Raw genomic sequence first — 20,673 nt, forward strand, 5'->3', positions numbered from 1 at the left:
CAGGCAAGAGTACTGGAGTGGGATGCCATTGCCTTCTCCGCGAAGAGACCCTAGACGATCCAATTTCCCTCCCATTCTGATGACTTGGAATTTTCCTGTCCAAATACCGTAGATCCAACTCCAAAGTTACTGACATATGGTGTCCTGAAGTTAGAACGAAGTACTTCTAGCCCTAGCCTCCGTCCTTCCCAGGATGCCTCTGTACCCCGTTATCAGGGTAACCGCCTGGGCCTTCCCCTGGTTCAGGGTAACCGCCTGGGCCTTCCCCTGGTGGAAACCTGGGCTGAGGACAGCAACTACGCCACTTTCATGCGCCCTTTTTGCCAGGTTAAAATATGGCCACCACTGCAACACCCTACCCAAGTTTCTCTCTAAATACCCAGGCCGACCAGCCCCGGGACCTACTCTAGAGCAAGAAAGGGAGGAAGAGCTGCGCCAGCACAGCAATTAAGTTTTCCGGAATCGGTCTCCTGACCCTTAGCTCCTTCGGCCTCTCTCTAGGAGGCACCAAACCTCCGCCCTAGAGCGTCAGTTCCGTCGACCGATGAGTCCAGGATGGACAGTCTCATATATCCAATCAGAATAGGGCCCGCCCCCAAGCCCAAGAGAAGGCAGGGTTGACTCCTGGAAGCTCCGCCCCTCGCAGACGTGTGACGTCAGAATCGCCATGGCCAGCTATCCTTACGGGCAGGTGAGTGTGAGGGGCGGGCGAATTCAATTAGGGCCCTCGCTAAGTCCTGCCCGAAACCCCCTGCTTCGCTGTCTCCCCGCCTCCTCCGCGCCTTTCCCAAGCTGAGGTTGTCTTCTTGAGGTTGCGCAGGAGCGAAGGGAAAAGAGATGGTCGGTCGCTCCTGGCTCACGTCACGTAGGCATGCACGTCTGGGAGGTCGTGTCGCGCCCCCTTTGACGTTGTGCATGGGAAGATTTGGGGTTCTTGAACCCCAGAGTCAGACTGCGCTTGGCCTGGGCCCCACAACTCTCCCAGGACTCCACTGGGGCCCGCAAGCGGGGTCATCAACGCCAGCAGAACGTTTAGAGCACTGGTTCTGTCGGTATCTTTTGGGGAGTCGATAAAAATACACCTCTGACGTACTGCATCTGAACAATCAGGAGAATCTGTGGTTTTAGCAGACTGCCCAAGTGAGCTTGTCTGGCCACTGATTTAGTCCAGTACCTTCGTTTCACACATAGAAAAAGTAAAACCCAAGAAGACATGGAATTTATTTGAAGTCGTTAGGCAGCAGAACCCGGAGCTGTCAGCAAATGCCTCTTCCCCAGCGCACCTTGATCCAGCCAAGAACGCCACAGCAAAGTGATTCTGTGGCCAGAATACGTTGTTGGATGACAGAATGGTTGAGTGATCAAGTGCAGTTTGGTGTGGAGGAAGGTTCACATCTTGGCTCCATCACTTAGTTTAGAGCCCTTAAACAAGGTACTTTTGCCTTTCTGAGTTGAAAGTTTCCTCCTCGGTAAAATAGGGCCACATAATAGGGTCTGTTTCATAGAGCTGTTATGAAGAATAATGAAGTGATGCTCGTAAAACCTTTGGTACAACTAAGAGTGTAACGGGTGTTACCTTTTAGTATTTTGATTTTTCCTAGATTCCTAGGTCAGTGCTGGAAGAGCCCTCAAAAGAGTTCCTTCGTTTTATTAATTTACTTTTAAATGTCATTTATTTGGCTGCCTCAGGTCTTAGTTCCCGCATGTGGGATCAAGTTCCCCGACCAAGGATGGAACCTGGACCCCCTGCGTTGGGAGTGCAGAGTCCTAACTGGTGGGCCACCTGAGAAGTACCAAGTTCCTTCATTTTAAAAGGAGGAAACTGAAGCTCAGAGAGGGCTCCTGAGTTGCCCAAGATCACACTAATTTAGGAGATAAAACCCATGCAGGAAAAATTGGCAAACGGTCACATGGGCTATTACTAAGTGCTGTGTGTAACCACATACCGACAGATGTGGCAAGAGCCCTCTTAGGCAGTGCAGCCCTGTACACAGTATTTGGACATCCATATTCTCAATTGTGAAGGCACTGTAAGCAGGCTTGCAGGAATAATTGATTCAACTTATAACTCCGGAAAGAGCCCAAAGAGGTTAAGTGGCTTGCCTATGGTTGCACATAGCAAGTGAGGGAGCATCTGTGCTAGAACTTAGAACTTTTGTTGCATATTTAGCAGAGGTAGGAAAGAGAGGCCCGCTGGGGCTTAGGTTAGGAGGAAGTATAACCAAGCTCGGTTCCATTTGGTGAGGCTTGTGAGATGTTAATATGTATTGCTAATAAGGGGGTATGGATAAATAAGTTTGGGAAATACTCTGTTAAATGTAGTACGTGTTTCATCACAAAGCGTCTCAGAATTCTTAATTTGTTAATAAACATTGTATATTTGCCAGAGAGGGACAGAGTTTGCAGTGTTTCTTTTTTTTTTAATTTTAATTAGAGGCTAATTTGGAGAAGGCAATGGCACCCCACTCCAGTACTCTTGCCTGGAAAATCCCATGGATGGAGGAGCCTGGTAGGCTGCAGTCCATGGAGTCGTGAAGAGTCGGACACAACTGAGTGACTTCACTTTCACTTTTCACTGTCATGTATAGGAGAAGGAAATGGCAACCCACTCCAGTGTTCTTGCCTGGAGAATCCCAGGGACGGGGGAGCCTGGTGGGCTTCCGTCTATGGGGTCGCACAGGGTCGGACACGACTGAAGCGACTTAGCAGCAGCAGCAGAGGCTAATTACAATATTGTATTGGTTTTGCCATACATCAACATGTTTCTTAAACTTACTTAAGCATGGGAAACTCCCCCTCCCCTGTTTTGAGTCTGGTCATTTTTTGGTGACACTAGTATTATTCCTGAGGAATATAGTTTGGGAAAACATGGCCGTGGTGCATTGTTTCTCGGTGGGTGGCCTGCATCAGAATCCCCTAGGAGCTTGTTAAAAAAGCACGGTTTAGATTTCCACCTCAGACCTGTTCTGTACCCAGAAAAGGCCCAAGCGTCTGCATTTTAATAAGCTTTTGGAGATCACTGGTATGCATCCTAGAAGCAGTGACATAGAAATTAGGGGCCTGAACTTCCAGGTTAGACCGAATTGGGCTAGAATCCTAATTCTGCCATTTAATATTTATACCCCTTTGGACAAATCATCTAAGGACTCTGGGTCTCAGTTTCCTTACTTGTAAAGAGGGAGGAATAACATTTCATAGGCCTGAAAAGAGGATGAAATATGGTGAAGCCTGTGGGCACTTGGTGCATTGCTAACGTGCAGTGTGTGCTAGCGTGTGGCGGGAGCCCCCTTGCTGCTGTGATCGCGGTTACATGCTGTGCTGCCTGGCCTTATGCTCAGTGAGACAGTGAGGAGGAGCACAGAGAGAAGTGTGCCTCAAGTAGAAGAAGAAATGCTTTTCCCTCACCATACCTTTGTTCCTCCTATCCAACTCCTGGTCCACAGTGTTGCAAGAAAGGAAGTGGGTTGTTTGAAAGCATCCAAAAAATTAGTACTGCCTGTCCTCCACCCAGTATGTAGCCCTGGAGGATTCCAGCCTCCTGTTAGGAATCAGAATTCCTGTAACTTTCCACTGCCTTCTGCCTGGGGGGTCCTCAAGCATGGACTGCGTGTTGGAGAAGTAAAACTCAAGTACCCTTTGGTCGTGTCAGGGAGCCAGCCTAATGGATTTCAGTGCATAAGAGCTTGGTCTCTGAGACCAGAGAGATTTGGCTTGAAACCCCTCCACTGCCATTTCCTTGCAGAAATTTCCCACCAAAGTCTGAGGCTTGATATTCCCCTTTTTATAAATGGGATCACAGGCATACCTACCTCAAGAGTTACTGTAAAAATTAAATGAGATAATCCACGTTAAGTGAGTGATACAGTGTTTTGGCATGTAGTAAATACTCAGGTGGAAGAGTGATTCAGACACGTAGATTGTAGAATCAGCATGATGAGTATTAAATGGGAGTAAGAATCAGGCCTGCACAGGAGAGGTCCCTAACTCAGTCTTGGGGGAAGGAAGGCTTCTTAAAGGAGATGACGTTTAAGCCAAAAACCGAATATCCGGTAGGAGTTGGCTGCATGAAGAAAGTATTCCTGTGGAGAGAATAGTGTTCACAAAGACCAGGAAGCAAGAGCCCAGTATTGTGGAAGAATGTAAGGAGATCAGTCTAGTTGTAGTGAAGAAGAGGGGGAAATGAAGAAGAGGGGGAAATGGTAAGAAATGAGACCAGAAAGCTAAGCAAGGACTAGATCTTAAAGGGCCTTATGTTCCTTTTTGAGGAGGGTGGACTTGTGAGGGATCTCCTAAAGAGTTTTATCCCATTTGTGTTTTGAAGCTGTTCCCGGGGGGCACTGTCAGGATGGGTTGAAGCAGGGAGACCAGTTTCAAAGCTATTGAAGTAATCTAGATGATTTGCAGCAGATTAAGCCAACTGTGCTCTTTCCACTGTGGGGGCCCAGTGTGCCGTGGCTGCAAACAGCAGCCTCCTCTGAGGTATATACAGCCTGTTGCCGTAAGGGACCTTGGAGACAGCCTTTTCCAGTGGACATTCTTGACTGGCATGCTGTCCCTAATCTAGACTCCAAGCAGGTTATGTGCAGTGCCTTTAGAAAGCGCCAGGGGAGAGTGGCCAGGTACACTGGCCAAGTCATACTGTCCATCCGCACCAAGCCGTAGAACAAGGAGCATGTGATTGAAGCCCTCTGCAGGGCCAAGTTCAAGTTCTCTGGCCACCAGAAGGTCCCCATCCCCAAGAAGTGGGCATTTACTTAAGTTTAATGAGGACAAATTTGAAAACATAGTGGCAGAAAAGTGGCTCACCCAGATGGCTGTGGGGTCAGATACATCCCTAATCGTGGTCCTCTGGACAGGTGATGTGCCCTGCATTCATGAGAGCCTTGGCGCTGACCCCTCCTTATTCACGCCCACCAATAAATCCTACTTTCCTGTCCAGAAAAAAAGTTATCTAGGTGAGAGAACAGTGGCCTGGTGAACATGGAGCTGGGAGGCAGAAGTGAGGAAACTTGGCACCTAATTGAGGGACAGAGAAGAAAGAGGAGGCCTCAGGGGGTGCACCAGCATGTCCCTTCACTGCCATGGGCACACAGGGAGGAGCAGATTTGGATGGAACGTCAGGAGGCTGTTGGATAGGAAGATCTGCAGCTCACAAGAGATGAAGCTGGAGAGAAAGATTTTAGAGTGTCAGCACAGAGGTGGTAATTGAAGTCTTGGGACAATTCTTGGCCCACTGTTTATTGGCTGCAGGCTTCTAGCCTTTAAATATTTTAGGATGTTCTGCTGGTGAATGCCCAAACCACTCCTTCTGTAATCTTGTGACTGTTTAACCCCTTAGAATGGGCTCTAGCCTCCTGCAGCAGGCTGGGGGTAGCTCCAGAGCACAGGCTTGTCTTTGCAACACAGCTGACTCTTTCTCGTCAGCTTCAGCATGGACAACCTTTGACACCTCTGAGCTTTACTAGCATCTTCAGGGTAGAAGAATGAGCTCTCAAAGCCAAAGCAAAGTGTAGGACTTTCTGAGTGGGTTATTTAAGAGGGGGTGAGCTCCCCATTGGGGCTTCTTTGATGACTCAATGGTAAAGAATCTGCCTGTGATGCAGGAGACGTGGGTTTGATCCCTGGATTGAGAAGATCCCCTGGAGGAGGGCATGGCAACCCACTCCAGTATCCTTGCCTGGAGAATCGCATGGACAGAGGAGCCTGGCATGTTACAGTCCATAGGGTCATGAAGAGTCGAACACAACTGAAGTGACTTTGCATGTACGAGCTCCCCACCATTTGCAGGAATGTAAGCAAAGATTCCAGATGGTGCTACAGAGATTCCATCATTGATTGAAAGTTTGGACCAGAAGGGCTCTGAGATCTCTTAGAATACTGTGGCTCTTGAATTGGGTCTAAGTGCTGGAGTGAAAACAGGATAAAATTCTTCTGAGTCTCCCTGATTTCTGGGCTTGAAGCCTCTGAAAGATCACCTAATCCAACCTTTCCCCCTTCAACCTTGCCCACTGTAGAGACCTGTTATATTTGACACATATATTTTGGACAGTCCCTGCCACTGGCGTGTAGTAGACTCTCACCCATTTATCGTGAACACTTACTTAGAAGAGGGTCGAGTGGGTGGAGTCATGCAGATCCTGTTTTAAATTTCACTATTTCTAGCTGTGCCCTCCCAGGCACGTGATTAAACTTTCTGGTCCTTAATTTTCTCATCTGTGAAATAGGGATCATAGCCCTTACCTCATAGGACAGAGGATCAGTGAGAGCCTTAATAAAATGTTAATTGCTCCCTGCCCCCATACAAACTTATCAAATGTATTTTACTTACAGTCAGTAGAGATAGGATTAGTTTGGAAAAGACCTTGATGCTGGGAAAGATTGAGGGCAGGAGGAAAAGGGGGCAACAGAGGACTCAATGGACATGAGTTTGAGCAAGCTCCAGGGGACAGTGAAGGACAGGGAGGCCTGGTGCACTGCAGTCCGTGGGGTCACAAAGAGTTGGACATGACTTAGCAACTGAAAAATAATAATAACAACAAAGGGTTAGTTTTCTGTAATGTTTTGGAAGCCGTGGTTACTGAACTTTTCCTGTCTTTTTTTTCTCCTTTTTTTTTTTAATCTCATGTTTATTGTCAGCATGAAATGCTCTTGGAAAAACCTCTTAAAGGGGCTGGCAAGTAGCATGGAGTAGTATAAAAGAACGTGGAGTCAAGGACTCTCACTCCTGTTTCATTTCTGGTTCTGACCTTTACTAATAACTCAGTGACCCTGGGAACCGTCTTCGCCAGCCTGGATTCTGGTGGTTTTACTTTCTTCATCTTATGGTGCAGACCAGAAACCTGAGTCATCCTAAACACTTCCCCTTCTTCACTCCTCCTTCCATCGCTTCCCTAATCTAATTAGTTGCCAAGTCATGTCTAGTCTATCTCTGAAATAGCTGCAGAATCCATCCTGTTCTGAGCCTGCTGTCTGGTTCAGGTTCTGCTTGTCCGGCACCTTGGCTGCTTCCTCCCCCGCAAGCTCATCCTCCACACCCTCTGCTGCTTAGTTCTCTAAACAAGGCTTTGATCACGTTTCTTCCCTGTTGGAAACCCTCCTATGGCACTCCGTTTCCCCTGGCATAAAGCTCCACATCTTCTGAGTGATATTCTTTTGTTCACGTTTTTACGGAGGCTTGCCGGTGGGTGCCAGGCACTGTGCTGGACACTGGGGTGCTGTGATGAATGAGGCCCAGTGTGTGCCCCCAGGGAGCTCACTGTTGTGTGACAGAGAGAAATTCTTCTAAGATGCGGCCCCGCACCAGCTACCGAAACGCAGCAGGACAAGTGCTGGGACGAGGAGCACGGAAAGAGCCTGCCTTTCTGAGTTCACGCTGCCTTCTTGGCCCTGCCCCTGGCTGTTAGCCCGCTCCCTGGCCACTCCATGCTCGCCCTCAGGCCTGTGCCTTTGCCTTTCTTCTCGCTTCTGTCTGGGATGTCCAGTTTCCTTTTGGAGAGTTCCTGTGCGCCAGACTGCCTCCTCCAGGAAGCCTTCCTTGAGCCCCTGCCTGCATGTGTTCCTTTGATTGCTTATTTATCGTTTGACAAATGGAACCAATTCCTCTACTCATGCCTCTGAATAGCATTTAAGTCGATTTTTCTGATGTCATTGATTGGATTGTATCACAGTTACCCCGTGCTCCGCAAGGCCAGGCCCTGTTTTGTCTAGCACAAGCTAACACAACATTACTGCTCTGAGTGAATGAAGTCTTTTAACAGTTGTCCCCCTCAGTTTCTGAAAATAGGCCTTCTAACACCGTCCTTTTTTTCTGTTAAAGGATTGTTGGTGGGATTTTGCCAGTAGTGTTTATGTGTGTATGTGAAAGTGCTTTGTAAACTGTACACCTGAGGGCTTTAATGCAGGGCAGAAAGGAAAGAGTTTAGTTGCCATCAGCCCCCTGGATTGTGATAGCGCCAGGTCAGAAGCCCTGCTGGGACAGCCCTCGCTTGATTGTAAGGACTATGCCTCAGGTCCTCAGCCAGGAACAGTTTACGGCTTTGCTCACAGGAGTTCTTGGGAGCAGCGACACCCTGGCTTCTTGTCCAGCCTGTTCTTTGGTTTGCACAGCCTCTGTAGAGTCCTTTCCCCTCTTCTAGCCTACCCTGGAATCCTGTGCCCTATTGCTTAAGGAAAGAGCACTGTCGCAGGAGGTAGTGGGAGTCATTGGGCTAGGGTGTCAACAAGGAGTGGTCTTGTCTTTCTTGGAGGAGGTTCGTGCTCCTCCACATCAGTGTTTCTTGAACCAGTCCCTTCCCCTCACCTGGCCTTAGTTTCTTGTCTGTGAACTGGAGGGGATGGATTGAAGAGGTTCCCTGCGCATCTCTCCAACTCCATTGGAAATCTTTTAAAAATTTATCTGTTTATTTTTGGTTGTGCTAGGTGTTTGTAGCTGCACGTGGGCTTTCTCTAGTTGTGGATAATGGGAGCTACTCTTCCTCGAGGTGCGCAGGTTCCCCACTGAGGCGGCTTCTTTTGCAGAACACAAGCTCAAGGACGCACGGGCTTCAGTAGTTGTGCTGCACAGGCTTAGTTGCCCTGAGGCACGTGGAATCTTCCAGGACCAGGGATCGAAGCTGGGTGCCTCGTATTGGCAGGCAGATTCTAAAGCTCTGGACCACTAGGGAATCCCCCTTCTTTTCTTCTTTGTTGGTCCCATGGCACCTGGCTCATGTGTCCGTTTTAAACAGCTCTTTCCTTATGCTGCTTTGTTAAATGTTACAGAGAGTGTTTCCGTGCTCCTTCGAACATTTCCCTCTCCTTTATATACTGCACTGCGCCCCCTGCACCCCCTCGCCCCCTCCCCCCCCCCGCCTCCCACGCCAGAGTTTACCTGGTTCAGGGCTTTGCTGATAGTAATAATAATAATTAATATAACAATAGCAACTATGATTTATGCCAGACACTGTTGTAAGAACTGTTTGTCTTGTATTAGTGCTTTTCAAACTGCCTTTTGAATCACTGGGAGGGTTCTGCAGGGGCTCACTCACAAGCTTGCGAGGGAGGGCTTGCGAGCCTGCCTCATTGAGGCTCCAGAATCGCCACCTCCAACCACAGCAGCTTTCTCTTGTGAGTTTTTGGATTTGTATTTATCCAAAGGTTCTTTAGCTAAAATTTAACAAAAGCTGTATACATTTCTTGTAATCTGCGGAACAATTCAGTGAGGAAGGGATTATTATGTATTTTGCTTGTGAGAGAACAGGCTTAGAGAGATTAAGCCACTGGCACATGGTCATGGAGTCAGCTGATGGGAGCAGAGTATGGAACTGAGATTGGCCTGTGGCTTCATTATCTGTGAAGGAGGCTTGCCATGAGCTCTGGGCAGCTTCCAGGGCAGAAGAGCGTCCACGATGCTGAGTGGGGAAGGACCTGCCACCAACCCTCCCTCAAGAAGCTTCTCTTCCTTGAGCAGGCAGTCCCTCTTTAGATCAAGTGTGAATTTGGCCTTGGCCTTGAAGGTAAGTGTCCAGGAAGCCATCAAACACAATTAAAAGAGAAAGTCCAAGTTCACACTGGCGGTTGGTCTAGGACTTGTCTGGATGGCAGCATCCTCAATTTTTGGAGCTAGGCCCAGTTGCCCTCTGTGCCCTTGACCTCAGCCCACCTGCCGAGGCCTTGGCTGTCCTCCACTCAGCCTTTGGCTGTCCTCCACTCGGCCTTTGGCCAGCCTCCACTCGGCCTTTGGCCGGCCTGTTAGGGAGATGGAGCCTAACGCTCTGAGTCTCAGGGATCCCTGGCTAGTGGCGTAGGGACACGAACAAGAGCGGGAGTGCTCCCATGCAGGCTCTACTGTACCCATGGCCCGGGCTTAGCAGCCAGGAAACCTGCATTCTGGCCCCAGCCCTTCCACGCGGTTTTGTGTGATTTTTCTGGACTTGAGTTTCCTTCTCCATAGGGGAGCGCTAATACTAATAGTTAATGTGTATTGAGTGCTTTGTACTAGGGTCTCTGTCAGAACTCTTCATGTGATAGGCCTCATTTCATTCTCATACTAATTGGTAGGCCGGCACTTTAAAAGCAAAGAATATTGAGGTTTAGAGAGGCTAAGTCATTGGACCAGTTAGGAAATGGCAGAACCCCAACTTGAACTGGTCTTTTTCACTCCTAGCCGTTGTCCTGTATTGCTTTAGGAATAGGGTCTTGCCTGCCTGTCTCACAGAGCCGTGGGTGAGTCCGGGGAAATGTTTTTGCATCATGAGCTAGAGTCCAGTAAGGAAGACGTGCTCTGGGTGAATCCATGCACCGTGCACCATTGGTGACTGGGAGGGTCAGGGGCATTACTGGAGATCGCGTTTGGCTGGGAATTCTGCAAGTAGAGGTGGGGGTACCATGGAGTGTGGATTTTGAATTCAGTTTGATTCATTTGCCTGCTCACTGATACAGTCAATACTCACGGAGCATCCATTCTGCCCTGGGGGTGGGGATAAAGTGGCAAACCAGTCAGGATACCAGCCCTTGTGGAGCCCCTTAGTGGGCAGGGAAGGGCAGGTTTCCAGGGCAGCCAGGAGAGCAGGTTTCCAGCCCTGCCTCTGCAGGTCATGGGCAGTGTGACTGGGTAAGCTGAATGTCTTCTGGACGCCGCAGGTTCCCCATCTGAACCATGGGATCATGAGTCCAGCCCAGCCTGTAGGATCAGTTAAAAGAAAGGCCATGGCAGGGCTTTGTAACTGTAGCCTGCCGTGCCGTGGCTAGTTTCTGGCCCTGTCCTTCTGACCGATGTCTTCTCTTCTTGCAGGGCTGCCCAGGAGCTGGGGGACAAGCACCCGGAGCCCCTCCGGGTAGCTACTACCCCGGACCCCCCCACGGTGGAGGGCAGTATGGGAGCGGGGTACCCCCTGGTGGCGGATATGGAGGAGGTCCTGCCCCTGGAGGGCCTTACGGACCACCAGCTGGTGGAGGACCCTATGGACACCCCCACCCTGGGGGGCTCCCTTCTGGAACTCCAGGAGGACCCTATGGTGGCGCAGCCCCAGGGGGCCCCTATGGTACACCACCTCCAAATTCCTTCGGTGCCGGACCTTATGGACAGGGACCACCTCCTCCAGGTAAGTAGGGGTCTTGGACTCCAGCTGCCTTGAGCCTTGTTCCGAGTTATCCAGGGCCCTGTATGCCCTTCTTGTGAATGCACAGGCAGCCTGCTCTCTGGCTTCTAAGCATCTTGTCTCTAGCTTTGCTTGCATTAGCAGAATGAGAAGTCTGTTAATTAGCTTTGCTGTGGTGACAACAATTCTGAAATCTCTGGCTTACAGCAACAAACGTTTATTTCTGTTCCTCGCTCACACTTATTTACTCTTGCTTACACGTCGACAGCTGCAGGCTTGGCTGCTGAGGTTCTGCTCCACGTGTCTTTTCTTTCCAGGATCTCGGCTGGAGGCGCAGCCCCCGTTTGGGGTATGCTGTTTCTGTGACAGGCGAAAAGAGCAGGAGAGCTAGGAGGAATGCACAGTGCCTCCTAAAGCTTCTGCTCTGAAGGACGTTATATCTCTTCCACTCAGGTTTATCACATCCCCTGGTTCAAGCCTGACATCAGTAGGATGGGAGTGGATCTTTCTCTCATTAGAGGGGGCTCTGCAGCCCCTGGGCAGTGGAGAGGATGTACCATGCTCTTGCCAGAAGTGGGGGAAGGAGTAGATTAGCCAGTCATTGGAGACAGCAGTACCATCTGCTGTGGGAAGGAACCCCTTTTCTGTGTAAGGGAGGCTGACTGCTTATATGCAGAAAGGCACGGTAGCCTAATTGCTGAAAGCTTGGGCTTTTGAGATAAGATCACTTACTGATCTGACCACATTACTTCATCTCTTTAAGCCTCAGTAGCCACATCTGTAAAATGGGTAAGTATCACTGCTTCACAGGATCGTTAATAAGGATTAAGTGAGAAGTTGCAGGTAAACACTGGGCACAGTGTCTGGCACATGGAGGGGCTTACTAAACAGTGTTCTGTTAGAGGGCTTGTTCTGGAACATTCTCAGCAAAGAGGTATTGAGCATTTACTGTGACAGCAGACGTGACAAGGGCTGTCCCACTGCAGGATGCCAAGACAGGCGGGGGGTGATGAGATGAGATGGGGAAGGATAAAGAGCAGAGGCAGTAAAGGTGAGCTGCTGGACGAATGGGGCCTGGGGAGGGGGCTTGGCAACTCAGTGGATGTGGAGAAGCTTAGGTGGGGGCTTCAGGCTCAGTTGAAGACTCCTGAGTGGTCTCAGACCGGCTGTCAGGAAAGGTGAGTGCCCAGACCCCTGCGCCCTCCCAAACTCATCCAGTGAGCCTGTTCACAGCATCCTTGTTCCGAGGAGCCCGCTCTGGCAGTGAGGCAGCCTGGAGCCACTCTGCTGCACCTGAAGGGCCTCCGGGGAGCGGTGCTGCAGGGAAACTGCAGCGTCTTAGTATACAGAGCGGCAGGTGGCCGAGGGAGAGGCTCGGACCTTGGGGGCTCTAAACACTGGGAGCCAGTGGCATTTATCTTGTCAGAGCTGGAGCTGCTGGCTATTTGCTTTCAGCTCAGCAGCTTCCTGGTGGATTTCCTCCTAAAATTTTGTTTCTGAGCCTGCATGAGGTCTCAGCAGGGGAATGGAACCCCTGGCTGTGAAGCTCACTCCTCCAGGGCCTGAGGCCAGAGATACTTTCTGGGGCTGCAGAGGAGAGGAGAAATGTGCTTCAGACTATTAACTGCTCACCCTCTGCAGCTGCCTGTCTCCCAACCACCATCCTGTCCCCCGCAGTGCCGCCTGTGAACCCCTGGAGCAGTGCTTCTTGAAGCATGATCCTTATATCACATGCACTGGAGGGCCTGCCTTAGCCCTGCTGAATCCAGAGTCTAAAAGTTGAGCACCGTGCTCTGCCAGAGAGGTTTGGCCCTTAACGTTGCCCCCACTGCCCACAGGGGAGATCCTAGGGGCACTCGACTCCCAAAGGGCCTCTCCAGCTCCTCACCTGCCATTACCCCTCCCTCCCACCAACCCAAGACCCCGTGGAGTGCTCTGAACACACTCTGTGCCTTTGCCACATGGCTTTTCTTTTCCCCATTGCAACTCTTTGGTCACCCTTTCAGACCCAATTTTAAAAGCCCTTCCTCTGTGAAAATTGGACTGCACACATTCCAGGCCCATTGCAAAAATTTTCTTTTGCCATTATGTCACTTAGTCATCAGAGAAACCCTGGGAAGTGGGTCCAATTTAGAAATGGAGGAATTAGTACTGAGAGAATGGAATGGTTTCTCTAAAGTCACACAAGCTAGTAAGGATCAGAGCTCTTTGCTTCCAGAGGCTGAGCTCTTCTCTGCTGATTGCAGAGACCGCGTGTTCCAGAGACTCTTCGCCCCTGCCTATGGCCTCCTCAGCGTCTGGCACAGCAGCTGTTTTTTTAGGAAAGAGGGTGGGGCCTGTCGGGATTTCCCACCCGAGGAGGGCAGCCTAGTCCCTCAGTCAGGCCAATCTTTCCTTCCAGCCTCGCCTTGGGGCCTGGGTGGGGGTTTCTGCGCAGTCTCTGATACCGCCTTGTGCCAACGAGCCCTTTTTGGGGCCAGTCAACTCAGCAGGGTTACCAGTACTCTGGCTTTTTCCCAAGACAATCTTCTGTGCTTCTCCGCTTTCATCTGCCACCCTCTCCCCTCACCCCCAGCCCACCCTGCAGTCTCCTTTCCAAATGAATGATCCTTTCTTGCATCTTCTGACATACGCACAAAGCTCGCAGACACCCAAAGCCGTTTGAACGCCGACAGCAACACTAATAATCAGCAGTTACACAGGACTTAGACGGTGCCAGGTGCTGATCCAAGGGCTTTCGTGGATTCATTATATCGTCACAGTAACCTTATGAAGTAGATGCTGTTGTGTCCTCATTTCACAGATAAGAAACCGAAACACAGAGAACGTTAAGAGCTTAGCTGAGGCCGCACCCGGGAGAGCTGAGGCTTGACCAGGAGCCGCCTCTGGCAGGGGCTGAGCACCTCCCTCTTCTGTGTCCTGCCGAGCCCCTGGGGATTCAGAGATGAGTTAGGCTTGGATCCTGCCCACAAGCTGCTCCAAGTATAACCTGGAAGAAGTTGGGAAAAACATGTACACAGAAGAGTGATCAGGGCTATAGGGTGAAGGGGTACAAAGGAGAGAGGAAGAAGGTCCGTCCAGGAATGGAAGAAGAAGAAAGGCTTTATGGAAGGAGCAGCATCTTCTTTTGAGTTTTGAAGTGTGGATGGGAAACGGATGCAAAGAGATGAGGGAGAAGGGGACGCGAAGCAGAGAGAACCCAGCGTGTCAGGGCTCCGCGGAGGGGCTGGGCAGCTCTGGGGAGGAGCAAGGGCCTTACTGCAGCTAGGCTGGCACAACAGGGTGGGGAGACAGACTGACAAGTAGACGGGGTGGACCACGTGGTGGGGAGACTGGAATGCTGTTTTAGGGGCGCTGGGCTTCATTGTAGGCAGTGAGGTGCCTCGGAGGAGTTTTGAGTTGAGGAGGGGGAAACTGGTGAGAACAGAGTGGGATTTTACAAAGGTTGCTCAGCTACAAGTGCTGGGTGGTGGAGAGTTGCCGTATGGGGGATTCGGTTTCACAGTCAGGTGAGAGGGGTCTGAATCAGGGCAGGTGCAGTAGGAACAGGGAAGAGTTGATAGCTGTGTGTGGAACTGCCAGCTTTGGGCTGCTCTTCGGATGTGTGGGATGAGGTGTCGGAGATGTCCTCGGGGAGGTTCACAGATGAGGACCTCTGGAGGCCATGGGGAGGGAGGAACAGCGGCCACCCACACTCTGGTAGGTCCAGATAGGATACACCTGCCCTCATGGTGCCAGGGCAGTCAGAGATGGACCAGACCTGGTTCCCACCACAGAGAACTCCCTGCTGCCTGATGCTCAAGATGCTTGTCTCTGGGCCATGCATGTTAGGTGCTCAGCAAACAGTTTTGGGTCCACCTTCTCAGAAGATTCTTAATCTGACAGATGAGTCCCTGTTTCTTAGAAACTTAAAATCAAATAGAAGAGTGGCTGGAGCACTATAGGAAAAGCCAGAAGGATTTGTGGAGTAGAATTCAATGCATTTACACAGAAGGTCCTCTTCCATTAGAGGAAGGATGTTGTCTTGATGGAAGACAGGGAGGGGGCAGACAGACCTGTAAGGCTTTCAGAGAAGGGAAAACCTGTAGCCAGGGAGGTGCCGAGGCTGGCCCTTCCCAGCATTTCTGCGGATTGGTCTTGAGTCCTGCATCTGACTGTCCTGGTTGGCACCCCTTCCTGCAGGTGGCGTCCCTCCCAATGTGGATCCCGAGGCTTACTCCTGGTTCCAGTCAGTGGACTCTGATCACAGTGGCTACATCTCCATCAAGGAGCTGAAGCAGGCCCTGGTCAACTCCAACTGGTCCTCGTTCAATGACGAGACGTGCCTTATGATGATAAGTGAGTCCTAGCCCTTCCCCATGGGCTCAAGCTGGGGTCGAGCCACCTCCTGTCTGACGGGAGGCAAATGGAAGGCCATTCTGAGGAGAATTGTTTCAGCCAGGGAAGATTTCAAGCAGGAAACTGGGTTCACGATGAGATATCCCTTAAACTGAGAGCTCTTTTCCTTAGATCTTTTCTCAAGTTCTAGACATGGCTGAGTCATAGGCCATCTCGGTTTCTCGTTCTGCAGGATGGGACTACTTGTCCTGGTGGGTGATGGCAGGGAGGGGGTCAGCCCCCAAGCCTGTGGAGACGATGCAGTTCTGGCAGGGATGGGGCTGGTACAGCGCTTGATGAAGGTGCATCTTGGGTGCTGGCATCTGGGCCTCGGGCCTGTGGTTCTGTGGAGTCTCCTACCCCAGCCTGGGGGGACAGGCTGCCTGAGTGGTACCTGAGGACCCTGGGCCCTTAGTCTTGAAGCCTTCTTTCCATTTCCCCCCAAGACATGTTTGACAAGACCAAGTCAGGCCGCATCGACGTCTACGGTTTCTCCGCCCTGTGGAAGTTCATCCAGCAGTGGAAGAACCTCTTCCAGCAGTATGACCGGGACTGCTCGGGCTCCATCAGCTACACAGAGCTGCAGCAAGGTGAGAGCCTGGCGGCACTCGGTGCGCAGGCACAGCGGACCTTTCTCTTTACTCCCTAGGACAGAGCAGGGGTGCTCTCTGCCTTCTGACCACCTCATGTCCAACTGCACTCCAGAACGCTGCCCTCAGCACAGGCGCCCTCCCCACCCCGTCTGTGACCTGGCTGGACAGTGAGCCAAATCCCGGGCAAGGACATGAGCAGGGCTGGATTCTGACAATGAAATTCCTGGGTCAGACAGATCCAGCCGGCAGGGAGCCTTGGGGATGGAAACTCAGCAGCCCAGGGCACTGTAAGGCTGGTATGTGTGCCTTGTGTGGCTCTTTCCTCTTGAGTTTCTAGCATGCAGAATGAAAAGAGCCCTGTAGAGGGGCTCAGAAAGATGGCTTCTGTTGCTGGCTCTGCTGGAAGGCAGTTTCCTTCCCAGAGTACTCTAAACGTAGTTGGGTAAGATGATGAGGTCACAGCTCCAGGTCTGGTTCCAGGTCTGACTCTAGAGGACAGTTGGTTAGTGTGGTTGATGGGAACTGGACAGGGAGCTTTGCTGGCTGAGAGGGAGAAAGCGTTCCCCAGAGAACCCAGCCCATCGCCCTGGCCATGGATTTCACTCAGACCGAGGAGCTTGGAGGCAGGGGGAGAGGGGAGTGCCCTGGTGGAAGAGAAAGGAGGAGATTTGTCTTGAGCACCTACCCTGTTGCCAGGTGATGATCTGGTGATGGATATTTGTAAGGGTGATATCATCACAGGAAAGCTAGTACTTATTGAGTCTTTGCTAAGGGCCAGGCACTGGAGTAAGTTTTTCTCCTGTGTTACATCATTCTGTCTCTGCATGTGATAGGTACTGTTTCTTATTCCCCACCCTTAGATGAAGGATCTCTTATTATTACCCTTTTACAGATGAGCAAACTGAGGCTTAGTCTAGGAAACTTGCCCAAGGGCCACATGGCAAAAGGGGAGCCGAGATAGTAGCCTGAGCGGGTAGATTATACGGAGAGGAAGAAGGGAGCACCCCAGCTGGGATGGGGGGACGTGGGGAGCAGTGTGGAGGCTGCGACCTGGGAACTGCCCTGCAGCCCCACCTGGGGGAGATGGGATGATTTTATTACTTTTAACAAATAACACTTACTCTGAGTGTTTATTATGTACCAAGCAGTATGCCAAGTCCTTTGCATGATCACCTCCTTTAATCCTTACTAGAACCTACAAGGTAAGTATTATCCCTATTTTAGAGATGGTAAGACAGAGGATTAGCAAAGTTAATAAACTACTTGCAGAGGGGCTGTCTTAACTCCAGAGCAGGCCCTCATAGCCTCAGCTGAGCTGCCTCTGATGTCTGTCGGCTTGAAGCAGGGGGGCTCAGGCTTCCGTCTGTAATACAGACAAGTCAGAGATGAGCATGTACAGACTGGTGTCACTCTGGGCCCCTTCGGGCCCTTAGCTAAACACAGTAGAGACATTGAGAGCAAGCGATGGGGGCCTTCCAGCTCAGGGGAGCACCCAGAGCTCCTGCTGTGCTCCTGCCATCTCGGGCGTCTGTCCCGTTTTCACCTTGGTGCCGGTCCCCTCGAGGCCCCTGAACTGCTGTGCTCTGTGGGGCTGATGGATGGCAGTGCTCACGGCAGGTTTTTGTGTCTGCTCTGTGTGCCCCTCCTCTCCAGCTCTGTCCCAGATGGGCTACAACCTGAGCCCCCAGTTCACCCAGCTCCTGGTCTCCCGCTACTGCCCGCGCTCCGCCAATCCCGCCATGCAGCTGGATCGCTTCATCCAGGTCTGCACCCAGCTGCAGGTGCTGACCGAGGCCTTCCGGGAGAAGGACACAGCTGTGCAGGGCAGCGTTCGGCTCAGCTTCGAGGACTTCGTCACCATGACAGCCTCTCGGATGCTATGACCAGCCCATCTGCAGAGTGGGGAGCGCGCCAGGCGACAACGTTTCCTGGCTCCTGGGGTGGGAGAAGCATGTGGGCCTCTCTTCCTTTCCTGCCCCTTCTAGAAAAAGAATTCTCCCTTGCATGATGCAGCAGTGTTTGCAAAGAGTGCTAGGAGTCTGTGTCATGGCCACCAAGTAGTGGGGGCCTTGGCTGAGGCCACACAGGTAGGGGCCTGACTGAGGAGAGGACTGGAAGTTGAATGTCCTTATATCCCTGAGCATTTAAATGGCACATCCTTGCGCCAGTTGCAAGACATGCAAGTCACAGCTGTGGAGTTAGTGCCCAGTTGGCTGGCTCCAGCCTCTAGCTTTTCCTCCTGTGCCCTGACGCCAGTGGTAAGTATTCATCAGCTTCTTCCCATTAGTGCCTGCATTCCCTTGCCTGTGCTGTCTTGTCAAACCGACCCCATTTCTCCAAAGCAGAACCTGACCGGGGTAGGGGTGAGAGATCTGCCCATGGGACCAGTGGCTTGGATTCCACCCCCACGAGGCCATATGTGGTTGACTTCTAGCTGCCCAGGGGTTGTCCCTGCTCAGGGAGCTTGGGCCGTCTGCTCTCTGGGCACCTTTGGCCAGGCGACCCCTCACTTGCCTGCGTCTTCTGCTTGGCTTCAGTCCCCAGGGAACAAGTTGCCACCTCCCACTGCCAATGCTTTTTTATTTGTAGTGGTTTTTTTTTTTTTTTTTTCATTTGGGGCCAAAAAGTTCAGTGACACCGTAAGCTTCAATATAAGAATAAAATTCTGGAGTTCCATGTTTTTCACCACACCTTCCCAGTTAAAGGTCCATGCGTGTATCCATTTAGTCACTCACTCACTTCACTCAACGAATATTTAAGTACATGTGATATCCAGTGGTCCCCAGCCTTTTTGGCACCAGAGACTGGTCTCGTGGAAGACAGTTTTCTCATGGATGGGGGTGTGGGGAGGGAATGGTTTCAGGATGATTAAAGTGCATTGCATTTATTGTGCACTTTATTATTATTGGGTTTCTCTGGTGACTCAGAGGGTAAAGCGTCTGCCTGCAATGCAGGAGACCCAGGTTCCATCCCTCAGTTGGGAAGATTCCCTAGAGAAGGAAATGGCAACCCACTCCAGTATTCTTGCCTGGAGAATCCCATGGACAGAGGAGCCTAGTAGGCTACAGTCTACAGGGTCGCAAAGAGTCGGGCACGACTGAGCAACTTCACTTTGACTTTCTTACTGTTGTTCCATTAGCTCCACCTCAGATCATCAGGCATTAGATCCTGGAGCTTGGGGACCCCTGCTGTGTACCATGCTATGCAGAAAGAAACAACTCAAGGGGCATGGCCTTCATGGGGCAGCTGTCACTTACCCGGGTGAAGTTAAGTGTTGGGGCCTGCCTGGTTCAGTCCAAGGGGCTGACTGTGTGTTTTATAACAGTTTTAGGGCCGGCATTCTGGGCTAGAAGCCGCCACCCCAGACTTCTCACAGCATGGCCTTTTATCATCTCAAGCTCTAGTTTTATCTTCCAGACAAATTGCATTTATGAAGTCATAACTTTCCTCCCATTTTTATTAAGCACAAACATCTGTACTTACCAGCTGGATCTTCAGCATGATAATCAGCCTACGCCAAATGTCTGTAGTGATCTGACAAAATCTCAATCAAAAGCCAAGACACCAGACATTCTGGCTTGCCAGGGAGACTTGATGGGTAGTGGCAAGTTAATCCTTTCACTCTGGGGGGTGAAGATAAGCAAGCCAGGCTCTCCTCCGTGCTTGGTTGGGGAAACGGCTCAGTGAGGCCGGCAGGTGTGTCAGGCTGAGCCAGTTCAGTCCCATTCTCTTCTGGCTGCTGTTGTGCTAGAATCCTCAAGTTAGGTGGAGTCCAGTTCCCAGAGGCCAGTCCCCACCTGGAGCTAGAACCCCCTCCATTTACTCCACTGTCAGTCTGGCCTCTGCTTGCCAACCTCCAGTGACAATTCAGTGCCTTTCCAGGCAGCCCATTTCCTGCTTGACTAATAGGGACTTCTTCCTGATGTGGATCCCAAATCCCACCACGTTGGAAACATCACCCATTGGCTATGGTTTTCTCTCTCAGGCCACCCAGAACCTGTTTCACCCTCTCAGCGTGCCAGCCCCCTAGGTAGCTGAAACCTGTCACTGTGTTTCCCCCCCAGGGCCTCCCTTCCCTAGGTCACATAGTCCTGGGCTCCTCAAAAGCTCTTCACTGAGCTTCATCCCTGGTGATCTCTGAATTATCCGAGTCCCCCAAAATGGAGGCCCGAGGCCCACCACGATGCTGGGCTCAACCAGCAGAGAGTCGGGTAGAAATGCAGACATTAGGGGAAGCTTCTGTTCCTTTGCTCCACTGAGCCACGTGTCTACTGAAACCCACGTGTAGAACAGTGCCAGTCATGTGCTGTCACCCTGATGCTCAGCTGGAACTGAGGAGCCCAGGACCTGGCTTCGTCCTTACGGTCATGGCTGGTTCTAGGCTTGGGGGCCAGCCGTCACACCTCATTCTACCACACTGCCCCCCACCCCAAGCCTGGCTACAAACTGGACAAGTTTGGATCCCAAGGCCAGAGGGAGGGGAGTGGAGAATGGGTGGGACACCCCATCCCGCCTGGCAATGACTCTCAGGAGCTGGGCTGGTGAGTCCTCTGGAGAGAGGGATGACAAGCACAGACCACTCCTTCCACCTGCTCTGCCCACGAGGAGGGGTGCTGACGTGTTCC

At 51.3% G+C, this 20,673-nt stretch overlaps 1 protein-coding gene and 1 pseudogene across 1 annotated transcript; both read left to right on the plus strand.

Annotated features, from left to right (window-relative positions):
- Positions 1–655: 655 nt before the first annotated feature.
- PEF1 (penta-EF-hand domain containing 1) lies at positions 656–18,736 on the plus strand. Its single transcript, NM_001097992.2, is given in 5 exon segments — positions 656–691; positions 10,772–11,081; positions 15,261–15,416; positions 15,902–16,045; positions 17,702–18,736. Coding segments are annotated over 5 exon segments (864 nt in total). The 5' UTR covers positions 656–667; the 3' UTR covers positions 17,932–18,736.
- LOC112443638 (uncharacterized) lies at positions 4,399–4,520 on the plus strand (annotated as a pseudogene).
- Positions 18,737–20,673: the final 1,937 nt, after the last annotated feature.

Source organism: Bos taurus, chromosome 2 (genome assembly GCF_002263795.3).
Source record: "Bos taurus isolate L1 Dominette 01449 registration number 42190680 breed Hereford chromosome 2, ARS-UCD2.0, whole genome shotgun sequence".
NCBI lineage: Eukaryota > Metazoa > Chordata > Mammalia > Artiodactyla > Bovidae > Bos > Bos taurus.